Source organism: Muscardinus avellanarius (genome assembly GCF_963383645.1).
Source record: "Muscardinus avellanarius genome assembly, chromosome: 3".
Lineage (NCBI taxonomy): Eukaryota > Metazoa > Chordata > Mammalia > Rodentia > Gliridae > Muscardinus > Muscardinus avellanarius.
In genome coordinates this window covers 1,885,866-1,908,905 of record NC_137788.1, presented here as the reverse complement: position 1 = coordinate 1,908,905, position 23,040 = coordinate 1,885,866, and the positions used below count along the sequence as shown (strand labels likewise).

The following is a 23,040-nucleotide window of genomic DNA, read 5'->3' as shown; positions in this document are numbered from 1 at the left end:
AGGCGTCCTCCCCGCCACCTTCCCTGGCGCCCTCCTGCGGGGGCTGCTCAGGCGACCCGCTGTCCAGGTCCTGAGACCTCAGCTCAGTTGTGAGGAAAAGGTGGTGGGTCTGGCAGGCTCCTGTGACCTCTGACTGTTACAGGTGTCTGCCCAACCAGTGATGTCACTGTGGGGACAGGCTGGTGGCCTGAATTAGTCCCCAGATTCCCATGCCCAGCAAGTTTGCCACATGGTCTGCTGGCCCCAACACCCCATACTGACTTAATACTCTCCTGACTTAATCTCCCAACCTTGAGGGGTGCCAGGACCTGAAGTCGTCTCCCATCTGGCAGGAGGGGGGCCCAAGGCAAAACTTCTGAGTTGAAGGCCTGGCCACACGGCCCCCAGCAGCAGAACCAGCTTCCTGGGGGGTGCGCCTCTGAGGAAGGCTGCCCTGCTGACTTTGGAGGTTACACATGTGGTGCATTCTGGGTCTGTCTCCAAGTAGGAGGGTCTGCTGCTGAGAATCAGGTTTCAGCAGATACGTCCAGGGGAAAACCAGGGGTGGGATGGAGCGCCTACCCTGCCTGCCAGGTGCTGCCCCACCATGGCCTCCCCAAGGGCCTTGACCCCTTGCTGCTGCAGACAGGGGCGGTCAGGTGTTTCACGACGATGCTTCAGGGGGAGACTTACTCTTCCTCAGAAGGAGAAAAGAAACTGCATCCCTTCTGGTCTGCCCTGAGTCCCTTACCTCCAGGCCTCTGGCCATGGAGCAGCCAGGGCCCTGGACGGACACCTTGGCCAGCAGGCAATACATTACCTGGCAGGAAATTAATTAGCTGCACCTTTGCCTGGCCTAATCTGATGATTGAAGCGGACTCAAGGATCCTCAGGTTGGGGCGGGGGAAGGGTACATGGATCAACTCAACTGAGAAGACAGGGGGCAAGGAGGTCACATTTATAAAGTCACCCGCCTGGGGCTGCCCATAACTCACCCGCCGTGCTAAAGGGACATTTGTCATCCTTATCAGTGACTGCGTGAAGGGGCCACAGTGCAAGGCCCCGCCCCGGGAGGCAAGTTCAGGTGCTACAGGGGGAGAGGGCAGAGTCCACAGAGGCCTTGGGTCAGCAGAGGCCACCAGAGCTTCCCCTGCGGCCCCTCCCTTCGCCCTCATTCCTGCCCAGGACTGGAGCCTGGAGACCCACTTTTCAGGATGTGTAGAGGCAGTGAGAAAAACCAGGGTCCTTCACCCTCTGGGGAGGAGGAAGACGCCAGACAGGGGCTGGCCCCGGGGCCACCGCCGCGGGGAGGGGACAGACCGGGCAGGCGGCGCTGCCCACTTCGGCTCTCTTGGCCGCAGGACACCTCTCGGCTTTGCAGCCTTTGATTCAGCAAAATCAAGGATGCGAACTTCTTAGGAGTTCTTAGTTTCCATGGCAACCGAAGCTGACCTCAACATTATTGTTCTCAAGAGGGGACTGACTTTACTATATGTTCATTCACTGAATTAATGGACTCCCGGTTCTTTTATCAGCAACTCCCAAACAATGGAAAGAGAGACATGTCCTCAAAGGGCTTTCAGCCACTGTCCAGCCTTTTGTCCCAGGCTTACCACAACGAGGCAAGTCTATTCAGCCTGAGATTATCAAAATCAACTCGGGGCTGTCTCCGGGGCAGCTAAACACACTTTGATTTCATAAAGACATAACTGATCCCACATGCAAATTAATAATTTTGATTGAGGAGTTCTTAAGGTTACGGACTAGTGGGGGTTTTCTTTTTGGTTTTTTTTTTTTTTTGTAATAAAGTGTGTTTGTAGGGAAACTACAGTTTAGTTCCAGTGCTTTGGTGAGTACCTAGTGTGGCAGGCTAGCTTTTAGGGAGAGAACCAGAGAAAAGGGTTTTGAAAATTCATCTTGCAGGCGCAGACCTCCACATAACCAAGGGTAACCCAGCTCAGGGAGGTGACAGAGACGTCAAATTCTGGTAAATACCAGCGGCACTCCCGTGTGAAGGTCGGCGTCTCATTCCCTCATTCTGGAGCTTCGGCTTCTGGGGTCTCCCAATATCTTATTCTCACCGCATCCCCCTGCCCTCCAGCCACAGGAAAATACCTCCCAGAGGAGGAAACAAGGCAAACAAAATAAACGATAAGATGCGAAACCAAACACAAATCCCTGGCTGTGTGGGGCTGTGCGGAGCCACGGACGCAGCCCTACAGACCGGCCCGGCCCAGGGTGGCTAATGGCCCTGTCTAGACCTCGGGTGTGTGGCCTCCAAGTAATTGCCGCACAAAGGACACTTGGCGGTCGCCCTTCTGTCTCTGCTCCACTCTCATCTCTGGCTGGGGTCTGTCATTAGTCCTGGGTCCCCAAGGAGGGATCCGGGAGGGATCCGAGAGACCTTTGGGCTTCCCCTCAGTAGGCCTGGGCCACACCACAGGAAACGCTGGCACAAGAGCCCAGTGGGACAGGCCACGGCTGTAACAGTCAAGTAACCATTTCACAAATTATCATAATTATCAATCAATCATCCTGTTTGGATAATGCACGGCTGGGCTATCAGATGACTTTTATGACCTGTAGCATTTTGTATGTAATAATAACAGCGAGACTTATGGACCCATCAGCGGGCCCTCTTCCTGCGGAAGGAGTTTGTTAGCTCCATTTATTTGGGGCCCTCCCTCCTCCGCCCCGGCTGGGAGCTGCATTTGACGAGGCACCCTCTCTAGTCCCTAGTCCGAGTCCTCACCATGCAAATCCCCTTTACTGGTGGAGGGGAGGGAAGAGAAAATAAAAGTAGAAAAAAAAGGGCACTTCCTTTGTTTGTGCCCTCGCCCCAGTTGCACTGTATTAATACATCCTTCCTCTCCAAGATGGTGTAAGAAAACAAGATAAAGCCAGACAAAGAGAAAGGCTAGAGGGCCCTATGTTTCCCCCTTTCATATCACCAAAGAGATTGAATCAAAATTCTTTTGCTGATACCATCTCCCCGGGTGGACTACACTCTTGTTAACGGATAAATTCAAGCCCTCCAGAAAGTCAAAGAATAAATTTAAGCCTTTTGCCAAATGTCTATCGTATTGGATTTTGATAAGACGGCCATTGAGCCTTAATAATGTCTTCCATCCATTTTCCGCGAGCCCTTAACACGGCTCTTTATTCGTCCCCAAAGCCTCTTCCCCCGGCCTTTTTATTACGGGCTCTGGCGCACTCTCCAGGGAGCCGCGCGACGGAGTGATGGATGGACAACTGGCTAGATTATCTCCCGCAGATGTTTGCTCTCCAGGAGCCCCGGGCTTTCCCTCTAAGTAAACAGAGACTAAATAGAGAGTCGCCAGGCAGAGGGGCGGTCCCAGAGGTCCCTCACCGCCCGCGAAAAGGCGCGATGCCGCCCGACCTCAGCCAAAGTGACTTTTAGTGAGCTGCGCGCCCTGGGCGCACACCGGCAAGCCGCACAGACCGCCAGCGCAGTGGGGCCGTGAGCACACTGGAGCTGGGGCTGTGTGGCCACACGGGCCAGGGGGCAAGGGGATAAGGGGGAGGGGATGGGGACCAGGGATGGAAAGGATGAAGGAGAGGAGGGTCACTAGGAGGACACAGATGATGGAGAAAGCCAGAGGGGACACAGGAGAGGGCGACCTGGGGTGAAGGAGAGATGGGGGAGGTGCTCCAAGCCTGGCGGTGGCTCCATCCGACACAGCTCACAGACTGTGGCTGTTGGTGCTCCGAGGGAAGCCCACCCCCAGACGTGGGCCCCAAGCTCTCCTGGGTTTAAATTCCTGTGCTGCTGAGCAGGTCTGAACAGCCACTCTCCCAGGCTGGGGCTCCAGGGCTGGACTCCCTTGCCTAGGAACTCTGCCGCCCCCGGCAGTGACCTGCTCTCCAATACTTAGAATTTATAATAGCGACTTCTCCATAGAACATCACCTTCCTGCATCCCAGTGCCAGGTCCTGATAGAACTCACTAACTCTGTTAGAGTGCCTGGCAAAGATGGAGGTGGATTAGATGGAAGTCTAATCCTCTTCACCACGGACAAGCTGAAGCTTGGAGATGTCCATTGGAAATCCAAGGTCGCAGAGCCTCCGGCCCTCCGCTTCCTTATGATACTTTGGGTGCGAACGTGCCTGCCTCTGAGTGACCCAAACTACAGGGATCCAGTGAGTTCATCTTCACACGAGTGGATGCTAGGCATAAACATGTTAGCCATGTAGATATTACCCATAGTTCTAAGCAGTGTGGTGTCTGTGTGCCAGGTGGTGGGTCCTTCTACCTGGAAGGATTCCTGTGTGAGGCTGTTTCCTTGTCTTTCTGGCCCTACCATGTGACCCTACCTTTGTCCCCTGCTCTCAGTCCAATCCCCTTATCTCTTCCAGAGCACCAGGGATGGTGCTGGGCCGGTCCAGACTAAGCACCCTGCTAAGGCTTTGATCACCCCACCTGTGTAAACCGGGGCAAATGTTGCTGCTTAGTGCAGCTCGGGGCTGGCAAGTCGTGGGGGTCAGTGGGCCCTAGAGAGCCAGGCAGCAGTGTCTGGGTCTGCTGAGAGGCACTGGAGGGCGTGGAGAGGATGCCCCTCAGCAGCCCCAGCCTCCGGCGCAGGCAGCAAGAGGACCCCGCTGCCCCCTGACACCCAGCGCGGCCTCCCTGATGCCCCTGCAGCGGTGGGGTGGCCGGATGGTGTCCGCTTTGGCTTCAGCCTGCGTTTGATGGGTACTCAGGCCCGCCAGGCCCCTGGCCACACAGCACCTCGCACTACACCTGAGCGGCTTCCAAGGTGACCTTGAGCCACACAAAACAAGAGCTCAGGGCTCTGCCATTCCTCCCGCAGGAAGAGGAATCAGAAACAGCGCCCTGGGGAGCGCAGAGGAGGGCGACTTACTCGCACCTGGTCCTATTTCTTGCTATTGCTTGCAAAGCCTCCATCCAGCACCTGCCTCTTCCCGGGGCCCTCTCCACTTAGACCTGACCTTTTGACCTCCGGCCTCGGCTCTCATACCCGGGCTGCGGAGCCCCACCGCCCGTCCCGGCATGCATTTCTCCTCTAACCTTCTGCAAGTCGCAAGCCTCCACGGCGCATCGCATCCGGGCGACACCTTGACAGCCCTGAGTCTCCCCCAAACCCGGCATTGTGCATCTGCGGCAGAACAACAAAGGACCCCCGCCCACCCCAGAAGGCACGAACGCAGAGCCAGCGGCAGCTGCCTTTCCCGGGAAGGGGAAAGGCCGCCATTCTTTGAGAGACAGAAGAGCGGCTTCATGTCTTTAGCTCCCTAATGTCCTTTGAGAAGCTACAGATTCAGAAAAACAGAAAAGGGGAGAGAAAGGAGGGAAACAACAGTGTTGGCATCTGAGCCCTGCTGCAGTCCATCACTCTGAGGAAGAGGCCTCGGGCCTCCCCTGGGCGGTAGAGACTAAAGACCTCTCGATGCCTTGATCCTGAAAAGGGTCTGTGGCTAGACAGCCCATAGCAATGGCGACAGCGAGGCCAGAGGCCCAGGAGCCTCCGGGGACTGCGGGACACCTCCTGCACCAGTGTGGGAGGCACCTGGGAGCAGGGGCAGCCCATCGCACCTGCCAGGCTCAGCCCACTGGGGCTCTGGCAGAAACGGCCCAGAACTTTCTTCTCCCTCGGGAGCAGAAAGGGCATTTGTGATGCCTGGAAGCTCAGCTCAGGTGGTGAGGGCAGGCTTCCCTGCCACGGGCTGGCTGGTGGGGCCCTCGAGTCCTGGGTTGCAGGATCTGCTGCTGATTCTGGGTGACATCAGCAGACAGCACGTGGTGGGAACCAGATCACTGAGCGCTGACTCGACCTCCCCGCGGCCGGTGTCGTCACTGGAGGCAAAGGGACTGTATTGTTTATCTCACTTTGGAGCAAAGATGCCCAGGGAGAGGGCATTGCTTTTACTTGAAAATCCTACCCAAGAGACCAGCGGTGTGTGTGAGCGTACATGCGCGTGCGTTCTTGTATGTCTGGATGCGTGTGCAGGGGGCTGGTCCGGCAGGCAACTGTGCTCTACCTGGTGAGTGGGCTCAGGTTTCGGGGTGATTGGGGGCTCAGCGGTGTAGACGGCGGCACGCACACCCCGGCAGGCACGGACCTCGCACGGCGTCCCTATGGGGACGGCGTATCTCCCTCTGTGCATAGTTCTCGCTCTGGCTTTTGTGTTAGTCAAACAGCTCCGATCCACCATCAGGCGGCAAAGGGGTAGATAACGCCACAGTGACACTTCTTCTCCCGTCTAATGGTTTGCTTATTTAAAGTGAAGCCTGAGCCCTCTGGAAGCTATGGGAGCGGCCAGCGGCTCTGCGGAATCTGCAGCCAATTGTGTGCTTTCCCCCTCCCGTATTCCTTTCTCGGAGTATCCAGTGAAGATAGTTAAATAAACACAACCCGCGTTTGTTTGGTTTCCGTGTGTCTGCGTGGCCTGCAGCATTCCCACAGGTACAGGGCTCTCCTTGGTTTTCAGGAGTGAGGATGGCCCATGAAGTGACCCCTACGCGCTTACACAGTGAAAACAAGCGTTGCTCCTAATTCCATCCCAATCGGCCTTCTGGGCGCGTCCGTCCCGGCTAGCACCCCGACGCACGCTTAGGACCCCGGGACAACTGAGCGGCTGGGCGCCTACCCGCGACGGGAGCCCGTGCGGCAGGGGAGGAAGGGCTGGAAGAACTCTCCTACCTTTTTGATGCAGCCCTCCTGGGACGACATGTCCGTATCAGTCAGCATTGGCTGCAAGACAATTTTGAGAGAGGCGTTAGTTCTGGCAACAATGTCACTCTCAAGCTACGGCCGATTATAAAGCGTGGGGGCAGATCAAAATGTCCTCTGCAGCACCAAGGGCCAGGCCAAGTGGCCTCTCCATGGCGAGGGATGAAGGGCTCTGTTGACAACTGGGGCCTTTTATTCCCAAAGAGTTTCCCCCTCGGCCCAGGACTCTGCGCGTCACCCGGGGGCGCGTCTCCTCCCTGGAGACTGTGTGGCTGCTTCTCTACGGCTGCCTTTGGAAGATGGAGCCCTAGCATAGCTCTGTGGGGGCCCTTTAGTAACTGGGTGGGGCCCCCTCAGCGGCGTCCCGAGGCAAGCCGCGCATTATTAGGACAATCTCGCCAGAGCGCACAAGGCGCGGAAACCTGTAACAGACTCTGTCCTCACTTCTGAAGTCCCACCAGTGTGTCCAGCTGTTTAGTGCTAACTCTGTCTATATTTTCCCAGCCCAGAGACTGAAGGAAGGGGAGACGCCCTGCCCTCCTGGGGCTTCCAGTCTGGTGAGGGAGGGAGAACTCAGCAGAGCAACAAGAGAGAGTTGGGATGGGCCTGGGCCAGACCCAGACCAGGAGAGCAACGTGGGGCTGGGGGGAATCCCTGCGGAGAGGAGTCAGTGCCTTCTCTGCTGAGGCTCGCCTCTACCTGTGATCCTCCGGTCTCAGCCTCCCACGTGCTGGGACTACAGGCATGCACCACTGTACCCAGCTAAGGTGGCAGTATTCTAAGTAACTCTTTACCAACATCCCAAGTCCCTGAGGGAAAGTTGCTTCTCTAAGGTGTTAGGGAGAACCTTCTCCAAAGAAACCTGGCTCAAGCAGAAAGCTGTGGTGCCTGGGCATCTGGGAAGTGCCCCGGGGGCCGCTGAGGGCCATCCCCTGAGCCCTGGGCCTGAACAACACAGGCCCTCCCACCCTTCTTCCTGCAAGGAGAGACCAGGATCCTCCTCCCGAGGGCTTCCACCAAAGCTTGGCTTGGCTCTGCTCCGGACAGCTGTGGCATTTCGCCCGGTGTCTCCTCTTAAAACCACCAAGCCCTGCTGCAGAGGGCGGTGCGTCGGTGACGGTCCCAGAGCGCTTTCTAAACTAACCAAACTGAAAAATTAGCTGTAGAAATTGGATTTTTCCCTTCTGGATCAAAAGTGGTTCGCGTGGACTCACATATGTAAATCATAGTGTTATTTCCATAAGAACAGAAACCAAGACTGGAATCAGTACTTGGAAAGTAGAGTGCTTGTCCGTCTTCTCGGTCCCGTCCTCTCCCTGGCCAGCGCTGGCCCGGTCCCCAGGTGAGTGAGGGACCTGGGCACCGCATCCCAAAGTGCTGGATCCTAGCCCAGCCCAGCCGTCATAACAAGAACTCGGGTGTCTAAATGTTGAGGATTCGAACCAATTGGGGTTTTGATGTTTCTTTTAACCGTTTCTGAAATGGTGGTTGGGAAAGTGACTGCAGGTGAAAAGAGAGAGAGAGAGAGAGACCAAGAAAGGGGAACTCCATGCAAGAGAGCCCGAAGATGTCTCCAGGGGAGAATCGCCAGAGACTCAGGTCGAGGGCGCTCTGCCCCACTGGGCATCGCAACGTGGAGGGTCACCCTGGGGTCGGGGCCAGAGTCTGAGTCTTGCGCAGCCCCTGCTCCTCACTGCCAAGTCCGTGGCCAGGAAGGGTGGCTGGAGGCTTGGTCCATGACATGACAGGAGAGAGAGAGGGAGGCTGATCCAGCTCTCAGAAAAACCTTGGCTTCCAGGGGGCTCCATGTGCTCGCTGGTGTCCAAGGCCAGAGGCCACCTTGATGCAGCCCCTAGGAGGGACAGGGCTTTCTGCACTGGCCTGCACCCTGGACTCCATGCCCAGCAGCAATGGGGCCTCACCAGCACGGCCCAGGGCAGGGACTGTGCTGTGGGTCACCTTTGCAAAGGTAAGGGGAGGCAGGGGGCTGTTTCTGGTTTCATTGACCCTCTTGACTTTCAAGGTGGCAGCTTTAGCCAGGAGAACACCTATGATTTCATGTTCCCCAGGAGAGCAGGTTTGCCAACTCCCAGAGCACTATACATAGACATAGACCCTATAGACATGGACCCCCCCCCCCAAGGAACACTCTGTCTCGGCTGAGGCACAGCTGCGGTGCTAAGAGACGAAGCTACTGTCTCGACCTTGTGGCACTTGGGCTTCATGCAACTCCCTGTCCGCCTCCAGCATCCACTTCAGTCAAAGGAAGCCCCCTGTAGCCTGAGCATCCCTGCCCCGCCGGATGCCCCTTCCAGGTGCAGGTCCCTGTTGAGGACCTCTCCAGGGATGGGGCTCTATTGACCCACATACACAGGGGCACAGGTTGCTTGCAAAGTTCACATCATGTGCTCAACCTGTCCAGAAACACCATGCATTCTCCAGTTGCGAAGGGCACCTCCAGCCATCTGGAAGGAAAGAAAGCAACGAAGGCCGTGGCCTACCCAGGCACCCAGGACCAAGCTGGAGGCAGAGCTCGGAGGCGGCCCCTGGCTGGTGCTGGCCGCCATGGGAAAATTGGCTGTCCCAGTTCTGGTGAAAGAGACACCCAAATCCAATGGTGGGGTGCCTTGGGGGCTCCTGAGTGTGCTAGCACCTCGGGTGCTATTCACGGGCTAAAGCCGGCCCTGCCTGCTTCCTTTGTGCATTGCCAAATCTGCTCCAATCTCTCCAGATCCCCAGCTGGGACTCAGGCACCTACACAGAGGCCATCAGCGAGCCGCTCCCTCCCCAGGGCTGTGCCTGCAGGTGCTAGCCCGTTCAGGACCCCCAAGGCAGCGGGTATTGGCCTGGAGAAAGCACTTGGTGGCCTCTGGTTGGGCGCGTTCAGGGTGGCTCCCTCTTGCCTTATGGAAGATTGAGGCTTGTTGCCCACTCAAGCCAGCGCCAAGCTCCCTCGGTTCTCAGATTGGCATCACTATACCTTTGGGGTGGGCGGTGGAGTCCCCCAAGACCTCGAGGCAGGGGCAGCCAGGGAGCCCACAGCGGAGTGGACTGGGGTTGGAGCCTGGGGCTGCAGTGACCTCAGAAGCACAGTCCCCAAGGCGAGGCCCTCCCCGGCCCACTAGTCTTCTCTCCACTCCTGCTAGCTTGTTGAATTTTTTTCAACGTAACATATAATTCTACCAATCTTTTATTCTAGAAAAAGATTTATAACATACAGTAGCAGGACCAACTCTCTTCTGAGGAAAGAGGCCCGCCAACCTAAACTTTCTAGGACCCAGGGTGGGACATGTGTTTCAAATTTCTCTCTAGAACTTTCTCACACCAGGGTGAGCACGGGCCTGTTATCACTGGGGTTCTGGTGGCCCTGGCCACTCCTTCTCCCTGCCCTCCTCTGACCTTGATCAGCCAGGGGCAGTGGTGTTGGTAACAACTGCTACCTGAGACCACGTCCCGAGGCTTGCGAGCCACGCTGTCTTTTTGGCCATCTTGTAAGCATTTGGGAGTTTCGCAAGGGGAACGTTTGGGAGATGGGCCGGAGATGCCCACAAGCTGGAAAGAGGGTCGGCCTGCCAGAAGACAGACACAGGTGGAGCTATTACCTCCCAAAGATTCTGGAGGACACATACCGCAAATGGGCTTCACCCCCTGAGCAGCCCACAGCTACCGCGGGATCAGAGCCCGCCATGCTGAGCAGAAGCGCAAGTGTTTGAGACAGGAGGCCTCAGGAAGAGGAACGACAGCGGTGCCCGCTGGCTGGCTCCTGGCTCCAGGCACGTGCCCAGCGGCCCCTCTTGCTTAGGACTGCACACACTGCAGGACCACTGGTGCTCCCATGATGCAGGATGTCTGGGAGGCTGAAGGCCTGGTCCTCCCTCCTGCCACCTGGGCCACAGGCTTCTTGACCTAGGTCCAGGTCACCCACGCCGACCTTTCCTGACCAAGCAAGTAACTGGTCAAAACCCAGCCTCGGAGAGCCCTGCAGAGTCAGGCCAGCTTCCCGGGGCACAGGAGTGGCCGCTCTGCGCGGTACTCTGAAACCAGCAAGCATCCCCTGAGCACCTGGACGACCTCCTGACCGCCTTGATGTCCCGAACTTAGCCTAAGGGACAACTGTGCACGCGGACCTTCAGCAGAGGGTAACGACCTCCGCTACCCTTTGCCGGAGGCTCAGAAGTAGCCAAAAGGCATAAGCGCGTCCTGGTGAATCCATCGGTCACGCCACTCTGGGCCCCTCTCCCTACTCCCAGAGGGTCAGCAAAGGTTCCGTGATGGCTCCTACCTAGTCCCAGACCCTGTCGTCGGACGGAGACTCAGAGAAGGACATTTATACAACACTGTTCCCAACGGTTCAAGATACACCAAGCGAGAGGGACCAACCAGACCACACGTGCCTCCATAGGAGGCGGGGCGCTGTGGCCCCCCGCTCCTTGGTTCTCTCTGGGGACCCGCTGAGCAGGCTGCCTGGCTGGCTGGGCCGCAGGGTACAGGGTTCAGGAGTGGAGTCACACTGATGCACATCTGGCAAACCGGACAGGCACGGGGATGAGCCGGGCATGTTGGGCCAGCCCTCCTCAATCACAAGACTTTGGAGGAGGAGGTGGGGGCTTCCAGCCCAGCGGCCCCTCAGAGGAAGCAGCACTGGGTGCCCTTCCAGAAGGTTCCGGAACCGCCTGCTCCTATTTAATAGCTGCCTTGGCAGGTACGACTGTCATGAACTCGCCTCTTCACCCGCTGCTGACCTCAGGTGGAAAAACCGCCGGACGCTCCCCGGAGCCTCAGCCCTGGCTTCCTCCCCAGCGCGCCGGGCTGCTGCCTCGCTGAAAAGCCTCTTTATCTTGCACACTCAACTTCAGCACACGCACCGCTGGCTCGTCGATTGCTGGCAGCGGCCTCGGCCTCTCCACTTTTTCTCCGCACCCCGGCCGAAGTATTAGGTGTGTTTGGATTAAACATTTTAGCCAAAAAAGCAAAGTTTGACCTCCGGCATTTAGCTTCTCTCTCGAGCATCAGTGCCAGGATTTAGCTAAGTGGAGTTGGTCAAAACATCTTTTTTGACTCCTAAAATAAATACCCTCTGTTCTGCAAAAAGCCGGTGAAGAGGCGGCACACAGACACCTCAGAGGCTGACAGCTCTGAAGCTCTGTGGCCCTGGCAGCCCTGCGGGGGCTAACTTTCTGTTTGGTGTCACCAGTGGGTCCCCGAAGACCCCCTTCAAAATAATCTGTTAGTGCCAGGCGTGGTGGCGCACGCTTGTAATCCTAGTACTTGGGAGGCTGAGACAGGAGGACCTCAGGTTTGTGGCTGGCCTCAGCTACTTAGTGAGGCCCTCTGCAACTTAGTGAGATCCTGTTTCAAGATAAAGAATAAAACAGGGATGGGATGTAGCTAGGAGGTAGAATGCCCTTGGGTTCAATTCCCAATACTGCAAAAAAAAAAAAAAAATGGGGGCTGGGGGCATAGCTCAGAGGTAGAGTGCCTCTGGGTTCCATCCCCACACTGCAAAAAAAATAAAAAATAAAAATAAAAATCCATTAGTAGCATGCCTTTAGAAGGAAATGGGGAGCACAGCCTGGCCATGGGGATGCTCAAAACCAGACAGGTGGATGAAGCCCGGTGCATGGTGCTCCCGCCAGCTGGCCCAAGGAGGGCCAGCCTGCCCCGTGGGGTCACCAAATACTCTTCCAGCCCCTGCACCTGGCCTTTGAGCCTAAACTCCCCTTTCTAACCTACACTTCTTTCTTATCTATTTCTGGTTTCATTGCACCCAAAGATTGTGTGCGTGTGAGAGCCTAGAACCTGCTGGTAGCTGGGCCCTCTTCGTGGGGGCGCCCAGGTCGGCTCTGTGCCAGGTGCTCAGATTCATTACAGGAAGGGCTGGTGGAGACCCTCACACGTCCTGTCCCAGCTTGGAGCCTCGCTGCACTGGCCCTGGAGAGGCTGTGGTCCCAGAGGTCAGGGCTCTGCTGGGCACAATCTGAGCAGACAGCTCGGCCGGGTGGCTGCTGGCCCTCTGTGGCCCTTTGAGCACGGTCGTATACCTGACTGGTCTGTCCTGGAAGAAGCCATCGGCCAAACTCACCGACCTGCTGTAGCTGCTGTTTCTAGCCTTGTATCCTTGGGAGAGGGGTGGGGAGTCCCACCTGCGGGGCCTTCTTCCCTTTCTGGGAAGATGGGATTCTTTCTTTCTTTCTTTCTTTCTTTCTTTCTTTCTTTCTTTCTTTCTTCCTTCCTTCCTTCCTTCCTTCCTTCCTTTCTTTCTCTGTTTCTTTCCTTCCTTCCTTCCTTCTCTCCTTTCTTTCTTTCTTTCTTTCTTTCTTTTTCTTTCTTCTTTCCTTTCTTTTGAGGTACTGGGGATGGAAGCCAGGAGCATTCTACCTCCAAGCTACACCCCCAGCCCTATTTTTATTCTTTATTTTGAAACAGGGTCTCACAGAGTTGCAGAGGGCCTCACTAAGTCGTAGCTGAGGCTGGCTGCAAACCGCGATCCTCCTGTCTCAGCTTCCCAAATGCTGGGATTACAAGCGTGCCCACCACGCCCAACTCTGAAGATGGAATCCTTAAAAACCAATTCTTTTCTTTCCAAATGAAAGACCTACTATGACTTCCAATTTCCCTGGTATAAATGTTGCATTCAAGTCTTAGCAATAATAACAGCACATAGCAGCAGCAGACCCACTTTCTGGGGCTAGGGGTCCGTCCTGGGCACCTGGCATGCAAATGTCTTGTTTGGCGCACCAGTCCTACCTGAGAAGCAGCCAGCAGTATTTAAACTTTACAGGCAGCAAACAGAAGCCAGGAGTTAAAGGCACAGAGGAAGGTAAAGAGCTGCGGGCCGCCTCTGGGCCTCCGATGCCATGCTGGGCTCTGGAGGAACAGAGGAAGCCTGGGGTGGGCATTTTAGCCAAAGGGAGCCACATGCCTCTTTGTTTTTTCTTTTTTGGTGGTACTGGGGGTGGAACCCAGGGGCTTTCTACCTCTGGACTCCACTCCAGACCTATTTTTATATTTTATTAGAAATAGGGGCTCACTAAGTAGCTGAGGCTGGCTTTGAACCTGTGCGATCCTCCAAGTACTGAGATTACAAACGTGCGCCACCATGCCCAGCTCACGCCTTTCCCTTCTGACCGGAAATCACACCCAACACTGGCCAGGACTGCTGGGGAGGACTGCTCCTGTGGCCAGAGCGCTGGCCCCCGCCAAGCTGGGTGGTGTCCTGCTGGCAGGTACAGCGGGAACCATGAAAGGCGTTGAGTCACCGGTGACCCGGCTCTGGCTCTCAGAGCAAAGGCTCCAGCCATGTTGACACAAACCCTTGAGCTCTCAACTGGGAGTGGGGTCATATTTATTTATTTTTTGCATTAAAAAAATCAGCTTGGCCCCGTTTGAGCTGCAGAAATGATTTTTTTATGGAGCCGCGGACACTGTTTTTAGCTTTTATGCCTAAACAGATACTTCTCAGTTCTTTCAAGTGAGAGCTGGCCAATGAACGGAGGCTGTCTCTTCACTCCTAAGAAAAATATTTACACAGTTGAGTACGGCGCGGGGAAGAACCTGGCTCCAGAGAGCCCATCCCCGAAATGCAGGGCGCTCTTCCAGCCTGCCACACTCTCAGCCTGCCCTGAGCCCCCCGCTTCAGCCCTGTCTTCGGGATTTCTTGTGGAGAGTCGCATATGACGTGTGACTGGACCTACTGGCCCCGAGAACAGACGCAGCTGGAGCCTGCTTTCCCCAGCTGCCTCCCCAGCAACCATTCCCCCTGTTGGGGCTGGTCTGGGGTGTGTCTGTCAGGGCCTTCTGCCTGGCTCTGGTCACAAGAGCTCACAACAGGGCCAAGAGGCTTCAACCACATGCCTGACAATTTCCCCCCAGACACGGTCTGCCCTGCCCTGCCCTGCCTGGCCGGCACAGCCGTGCAGACCCGGAGCCTGGGCATGGTTTGCCCGCGCTCAGACGTTCCAAGAACACTCTGTTCGCTGGCAGCTCCACCGAGCAAGCGCGCTGCCCCTCGGCCCGGATGGCCTGCCTGGTGGAGGCCGGCCCGGCGCCTGCAGCTTCCTCCTGCCTCCTCCTGCCGTGAGCACATCTCCCAGTGACAGGGCCTCCGGCTCTCCTGGGTCACGGTCGCAGCACACCCTCACATCACCAGCAGCCATTGAGGACCTTTTGTCTACACTGCCCCATAAAAGGTGCCTTGAGATATTTAGAAAAAAATAATCATGAGACTGACAATGAATTACCCCAGCCCCAAAGGATAACATAAACATTAAGAAACGAGAAAGCCACTAAGACTGTCCTGAGAACCCCAGATGTTCGTGGCAGGGAGAGGGGGCTGAAGTGGGTGGAGGATGGGAGCAGGGGCGGTGAAGGTGTGGGCCAGGGAGCACGCCCGTAGACGGAGGGGCTGCCTGCTTTGAAGGCCTTGGGGCCGCGCTGAGGGAGTCAGACTTGACCTAGGAGGGATGCTGCTGGATGCTGCTGCTGGCCCGACAGTCGGATAGTGGAGGTGTGAGGCAGGGGAGGGTCTGCGGGAATGGACATCTTCATGTTCACCCTGGTCCCAGGTTCTGTCCAGGTTTCCTGGTGACAGGGCTGGAGGCTATCCAAGGGGCACGAGGTCACCAGCAACGAGCAAGATAGGGAACGTGAGGCTGGGGTGTGCTGGGCGCCACCATGGGGGCTTGGCTCACACGAACACATTTAAAGCTTAGAATGAGTCTTTGGGGAAGGGCTGTGGCTTCCCTCTTTCTACAGAGAAGAGCTTCAAAGAGGCAAAGAAACTTTCTCACAGATGGTGACCCAAGGTGGACCCAGGATTCAGGTCAAGGCTGTGGGGCCTGTAAGGATCAAGGAGAAGGTCCCCAGGGGGGCAAGGCTACCCAGCCCCTTTCCCAGGGGGAGCAGCAAGGTATGCACAGCCCTGGCCTCTGGTCCCAGGTCACCAGTCATTTGCCAGAGCAGGGTTCCCATAGCAACTACATCTTCCTGATAAAGGACTCAGAAACAAAGCCCCCCGCCCCCCCAGGGCGCCTTCACCAGCGTTAGCACACGCTGGCAGCTCAAGTTTCTGGTCCTTGACCTGAAAGTCACAGAGGTCTCTTGGGGGCCGGGTGGCTGGGAACCTGTGGGTGGGGCCCTGTCTCTCAATCCCTCTCCTCTTGACCTGCGTAGCAGGCCACCCAGGCCTCCCCAGGGCCCTCTCTTCTGTGGAGGACCAGCCAGCAGGCAACCTGGCCACAGCCTCGATTGCCCCCTCTGACTAAGTGGTTACCGCTTCTCTACCAAGACACGGCTCCGCGGAAGCATGTGGCCCCTCCCTGAACACGCCACGCAAGCTGGATCTGGGAGCCTCGCCCCAGATACTGGACAGCCCTTTCCAAGTCTGATGCAGCCTGGGACCCTCAGCAGAGTGGGTTTCCAGGGACCTCGGCCCCTCAGGGCCTGAACTCACCACCTAAAGCTGGTGACCTTCTCTGGGTCACCAGCGCACCTGCTGGGGAGGGGGCCCAGGAGGCCCAGGCTGGAGGAGCTGGCCAGGCCAGGCTGCCAGGGGGAAATCCTGAACCCTTTCTGTGGCAGGCATGAGTCACAGTGGGGCATGGGCAGGGGCAGAGGGCGGGGCTCTGCGGGTCCCTGCCCAGAGAAGGTGGGTATCTGGAGTCCTGTCTGGCCCTCAGTAGACACCCTCCTCCTCCTCCTCCTCCTTCTCCTCCTCCTCCTCCTCCTCCTCTTCTAGAACACTGATGTCCCCTGAGGAAGCGTATGCAAGTCACATGAGGGGGTGACGTGTGGCCCCCTCAGCATCAGTCGGCGGGGAAGAAGCGTCTGTGGGTCCAAGTGCCTGGATGGCCAGCTCTAGGACCTGGACGTGAAGCCTCGGGGTGAGGAGAGAGTGCCTTGGCTCTGACTGTCCCAGAGCAGCGTTCTGAGGCCTGGGGTCTGGAGCTGAGCACCCCAGAACTAGGAAGAACTGAGCGACTTTAGGGGGCACCGGGCCCTGCAGAAGGGGTCCTGGGTAGAGACAGGGGTTTTGGCTCAGCTTCCAGCAGTACTGATTGAGAGGAGCCCCCTATACACCACAACCACCACCACCACCACCACCACCACCACCACCACCACCAACATCAGCAGCAGCATCAGGCGCCAGTGCTGGGAACTTGGTGATGATCAAAAGTTGGTGATTCCAAGTGTGTAGAAGATGACTTGATCCTTGGCCTCACAGACTCCCATCCGTCCCTCCCTTCCTCCCTCCCCCTCAGCTCTTGCAGTCCAGAAGGGACTAGGGCAGTCTGGCCTTGACCCAAAGCCCCCAGTTTGGCCACTTCATTGGAGAGAAGACATCAAGGCAGCCATAGAGGAGGCTCCAGAAGGTGGAGATGGGTCAGGGATGAGACGCCCCAAAGGCACAACAACACCGCGGTCACACACCCGCTTCTATGTTCCCCGTGGCTCCTGGGCTCTGGCCACACCTCCAGGATGCTGGGATACTCATCACCAAGAAGGATGGGCCCGGGGCAGCAGGAGTCGAGGGCTCCGACCAATCAGCAGGTTGCGTGTACCTTCTCCAGCCGCCCGGCATCTCAGCACAGCCGCAGGGTGCCGCAGAGTGCTCTTCCCTTCCAAAGCCTCTCTACTGATGTGCAGAAAGCTCTAGCTGTTCCGTGTATACAAGCCAAGGAGTCTGGAGCTCAGTATGCACCTGTGAGCCATCGCCGCAAGCCATACCAGGAACCCCGCCCTCACTTTCAGTGATGGTTGTTATTATTATTATTATTATTATTATTATCATCATCATCATCATCATCATTATTATTGTTTTGGATAAGCACACTTAACATCTGCCACCTTCGCAGAGTGGTAAGCATACAATACAGAATAACATGGAGCGACTTGGAGGACATTACTCCAGGCCCAGGACAAATACCCTATCAAGGCATTATAAGAGGAATCCAGAATCATCCAACTCAGAAGCCAAGTGGAGAGGAGGTTGCAGGAGATTGCTCCATGCTCTGAGAGGCCAGTGTCTGTGCACAGGGGACGCTCCCTGATCAACCTGGATTTTCCCTATGTCAGTGCTGATGGGGGCACCTCAGCCTCTGCTCTATGCTGGGCCCCCATTGCTTAATCCAATGCTGAGCTCTGCCAGCTGCAACCCCGGCACCTCTCTGGGTTCCCGTCTGAGAAGTGTGCCCTCCCAGGGCCCTGCAGGCTGCTCCCATTGCTTCTGAAAGCACCTCTCCCTCACATCTGGCACAGGAGGTGCCCCGGGGGCATAGCCCAGCTGTGGGAGGGGTCATCTGACCACCTCATGCATGCCCCATCGGGACCCCACCACGGCCCTGTGGTCTCCGTGCTGTGGGGTCTCCAATGAGCATTTTGCTGTCCATGGGGGGAAAATAAATCATAGGGTGAATTATTGATTCCATAGGAACATTTATCTTTTATTCTCAACCCTTTTTAGTTATAGAAATAATCTGGATATTGACAGAACCATTTTGGTGAACTTCAGCCTGCCCTTGCCTATTGATAGCTTGTTTGTTAAGGTGATCTTTAATAATCGTAAGTGAATAAAAAGGGGTCATAGATCTCCTGGCGAGGGGCTCTGTCAACACAAATTGGAAAGTCTCGACCTGCAGGATTTGGGTTCTTCTCGGGCTGGGGTCTCTACCTCCCCTAATTGGGGTGTGGGGCATCATTTAATTATCTGAAGGTAGGAGAGCCAGAAATCACCACTTCATGTTTCAAAGCAGAATTGGGCTTTAAAAATGGCGGGTGGCACTTTCTGAGGAACCACGCCACTTAAAACAAGTGGCCAGCGGTTGCCACGGTCCCCTGGGGCCTCCTCCATCCAATTCTCCCTCATTAGTTCACATAGCAAATGCAGGAGAGCTCTTTTTTTTTTTTTTTAAAGTGGTACTGGGCTTCCTGGAAGTCCTTCTACCTCCAGGCTACACTCCCAGACCTATTTTATACTTTTTATTTGGAAACAGGGTCTCTTAAGCCAGCGCGGCTGGGTTCGAACCTGCGCGATCCTCCTGTCTCCGCCTCCCAAGCACAGGGATTACAAGCGTGCGCCGCCACGCCCGGCCGCAGGGGAGCTCTTTCACCTTGGGATTCTCTAAACGTGCAAGCCAAGAAAGTCAGAAGTACGCTGGCTTCCATTTCTGCTTGTAGTAAAATAAGACAACAGCTTGTGCTGGCCCCGCCCTGGGCATCGCTCATCACAACATGGCATCCCAGGCTCTCAACCATCCTATGAGCAGCTTCATCTGTCCCCGGGAAGGCCGAGGCTCAGAGACGTTAGGTAAATGGTCCAGCGTCACACAGCCAAGGCCGCAAGGCCATTAGCTATTTGGCCTCTGCAGAACTGGTTCCTTTCGGAGAATCAGAGGTAGAGTGCGGAGGGGATGCTTTCTCTCCCACAAAGGATGTTTCCAATCTCCCAGGAGGGCAGAGCCAGCAGAGCCCCAGGTGCCTGGGCTTGGTCACAGCTGCTGTGCTAACTCGAGACCACCGGGCATGGGGGCGGTGGGAGGCAGGGAGCCACCAAGCACACTTGTCTAATGGGACCCAATTACAGGAACAGCTGTGCTAAGGCATTCCCAGCTGATCCGCTGTGAAACACGGGCAGCCTTTGGGATCAACTCTGGCTGGAGCCAGGAGCCCCTGGGGCTCCAGTTTGCTCTTCTGGGGTTAGAGAGAGACAGTTCAAAAGAGCAGAGCGTGGCCGCATGTGAGGCTGTGACCCACTCCCCCTCTGCCTCTGGTTCCCAAACACACCCCGCAGGTCCCACCTCCGCACGTGCAGGCGATTCTGCATCCAGGCCCACGTTGAAGATGCTGGAAAGAGAATTCTGAGGACTGGCCAGCCTTGCTGAGATGCATGAAGCTCATGCCAAGGCTGTCTGCCCTCCAGAATGCCCTGGGCTTCTGGGCAATGGCAGTCTAACTGTCCCCAGCCCTTGCAGAGTCTCTACCGGGCTGGGAGAAGCTGCAGGACCCGAGCAAGGACTCCCTGGCTCAGGGCCGGCTGCCCCCATCAGACCTGGCAACCCTTCTCAGGGCCTTTGCCCATGCTGCCGAAGCCCAGGTAAACAGCAACAAGGCCTGGCCACGCGCTCCTGTAGTTTGCAACCCATAATGGCACCACTTAGGGTGTAACAATCTGTTTCTGAGGCCGCAGAGGCTCAGAGCCCAAAGCCTTGGTACAGATTAACTTGCAGTAAGAGTGAGCAAGCTCACCCAGCCACAGAGTCTTCCTGGGTCCGGCGGAGGTCAGCTACTCCAGACTGGGCCTACTGTAGCCATGGCTCGCTTTGGCGTTGGTATGGGGTCCTGAATCCAGGGACACTCTGCCTTTGAGTGACACCCCCGGTCATTTTTTTTTCTTGTTTTTGTGGTACTGGAGATGCAACCCAGGGGCATTCTACCTTTGAGCTACACCCCCCTCCCTTGTTTTATTCTTTATTTTAAAACAGAGTCTCATTGAGTTGCAATGAGGTCAGCTGAGGCTGACCTCCAACCGTGATCCTCCTGTCTCAGCCTTCCAAATGCTGGGATTACAAGCATGTGCCACCACCCCCAGTCTGTTTTTACTTTTTACTATTGAAATACGGTCTCACTAAGTTACTGAGGGCCTCATTAAATTGCTGAGGTTGACCTCAAACCTATGATCCTCCAGGCGCAGCCTCCCAAGTCCTGGGACTATAGGCATGTGCCACCATGTCCTGCATTTTTAAAGTGTTGTAGGGCCGGGCGTGGTGGCGCACGCTTGTCATCCCCGCGCTTGGGAGGCAGAGACAGGAGGATCGCGCAGGTTCGAAGCCAGCCGTGCACGCTGGCTTAGGAGACCCTGTTTCCAAATAAAAATGTAAAAATAGGTCTAGGAGTGTAGCCTGGAGGTAGAAGGGCTTCCAGGAACCCCAGTACCACCAAAAAAAAAGTGTTGTAGGAATAAACAAAGAACACAGGCCAGAGATTATGTGGGGTGCACGTGGCCCTTTCCAGAAGTGTGCCAACCCTGGCTCGTGGCAGATGTGGGTACAGGGAGGGCAGAGTCAGGAAGGCGTTGGTGTCCTCAGGTCCGGTCTAGATGTGGGTCAAGAAGCAGGCTGGGGGTTCCTTGGCTGTTTTGCAAAAACAAGGGGCTCGGCCAGGCACAGTGGTGCGCACTCATCTTCCTGGTTCTTGGGAGGCTGAGACAGGAGGATCGCGGTTTGCAGCAGCCAGCCTCAGCAAGTAGTGAGGCTTTTAGTGAGAGCCTGTTTCAAAAACTAAATAAATAAATAAGCCAGGCGCGGGGTCGGTGCTTTGATCCCAGCATTCGGGAGGCTGAAACAGGAGGATCGTGGTTCACAGCCAGTCTCAGCTACTTAGTGAGGCCCTCTGCAACTCAGTGAGACCCTATTTTAAAAATAAAGAATAAAAATAGGGCTGGGGATATATATCGGTGGTAGAATGCCCCTGGGTTCATCCCCAGTACTGCAAAAAATAAAAATAAATAAATAAAATAAATAAATAAAATAAAATAGTGCTGGGTGTCACTCAGAGGTAGACCACTCCTGGGTTCGATCCCCAGCACCCTCCCGTGGGCTCCTGTGTCCCTGGGTCCCTTTGTCCACACTGTGGCAACACAAATCCAACATTTCAGCAAAGGCCGATGTCATCATTTCAAAGCCTCACGGGCCTCCCGCCGGGCAGGAGCGGAGAAGAGAAGCGGCCCACCCCTGGTGACTGGGTGGTCATCAAGATGGGCAGGCGGGGCTGCCAGGTCACCCGATCCCGCCCCAGCTGCCAGGCTCGCCTGCCCCAGACCCCACCGGGCCGCATTCTCAGCTGCAGGCTCCCCTGGGAGGCAGCGGTGTGAAATTGGACGCAGTTTGGAACAGCTTTGCTCCGTTTCTTTCTCTGTTTGTTTTCCAAAGAGGAAAGCATGCAAAATTGTCACAAAGGAAATCTCAGAACCCTCCCTCATTGGAATTTCTACGTGGAGCTGCAGGACTTTTGGGGATGTTTGGCCTCCTCTGAGATGGGGGGTCCCTTCCCTGGGGTGGGTCCAGCGAGCAAGAGGCCAGAGCTAACTGACCTTCCGGCTTGGGTGGCTATGGAGTGAATGCAGCGGACCCCTGCCCACAGGCCCAGGAGGCGCCCAGGGAGGTCAGCGGTCTCATCCTCCGTGAGAAATGTCCTTGACACCCGGGAATTGACCGTGTTCTTCTAGTAGACCCCCTTGCCCCGGCTTTTGGAGCCCGCCCAGCACAGGAGGTACACCAGTGAGTTGTCAGTGGGCGTGTGCCTGTCCTTTCGAGATACTCAACTGGAAAGCTCGCGGGGTGCCCCGAACTGTCCTCTGGGGATTTTATTTCATGACGATCTCCTGGGGTCAAGGGATCTGAGACAGCTGCGGGGAGCCCAGCATCCTGCCCTGAGCCGCAGTGACAGCCTCAGAGTGCAGAGGATCTGACAGGGACCAGGACAGCAGGGCGGCCGCTCCCATCCTGCCTGTGAGCAGGGAGCGCGGCCTTATTAAATCACCTGTCATCTTTCCTTGGCTTGCCTTTAATTATTTAATTATTTATTTATTTATTTTTGCAGGTTTGGGGATTGAACCCAGGGGCATTCAACCTCTGACCTACACCTCCTGCCCCATCTTTGATTCTTTATTTTGAAATAGGGTCTCACTAAGTTGCGGAGGGCCTAAGTAGCTGAGACTGCGAACCACGATCCTCTGGTCTCAGCCTCCCGAATGCTGGTATGACAAGCTTGTGTCAACATGTCCAGCTTCAGCCTATTTTTATTTTTAATTTTTTATATTTTGCAGTGCTGGGGATAAAACCAGGAGCATTCTAACTCCGAGCTACACCCCCAGCCCTATTTTTTATTCTTTATTTTGAAACAGGGTCTCATGGAGTTGCAGAGGGCCTCACTAAGTAGCTGAGGCTGTCCGCAAACTGCGATCCTCCTATCTCAGCCTCCCAAATGCTGGGATTACAAGTGTGCGCCACCACACCTGGCTTACCTTTGCTTTCTGATATGTCTCCAGGCAGTAGCGAGGACAGAGACGCTGCTCTGAGAACAAAATCAGCTCTTCCTCCTGCCCCAGCCCTGTTCCACCTGTGGCCCACTCATCTCAGAAACAAGGGCCCACCTGCTGACTTCCTTACTCCGTCTGGCCCTGAGAGAAGGAAGGGCCCTGTCCACCCTTCCCTGGTTTGTGTCCAGTGGCCTGAACAAGTGCTTAGTTCACAGACCTCCAGGTGCCTGGGTGGGATCTGCAGTGCCAACCTGCATGGGAGGATGAGCAGCTCCCAAGCCCTGGTGGGGGAGTGGAGGGGCACGTTAATGCTTG

At 56.1% G+C, this 23,040-nt stretch overlaps 1 protein-coding gene across 3 annotated transcripts in view; it reads right to left on the bottom strand.

Moving 5' to 3' along the window:
- The window catches only part of PRDM16 (PR/SET domain 16), a gene marked incomplete at both ends in the record, with an annotated part of 329,414 nt that overhangs the window by 153,552 nt on the left and 152,822 nt on the right, over positions 1 to 23,040 (bottom strand). For 2 of the 3 annotated variants that reach the window (XM_080692428.1, XM_080692430.1), the window contains one exon: positions 6,663 to 6,713. In XM_080692428.1, coding sequence (XP_080548554.1) covers positions 6,663 to 6,713 — 51 coding nt within the window. The remainder of the gene's footprint in view (positions 1 to 6,662; positions 6,714 to 23,040) is intronic. The other variant, XM_080692429.1, reaches the window with a different exon arrangement.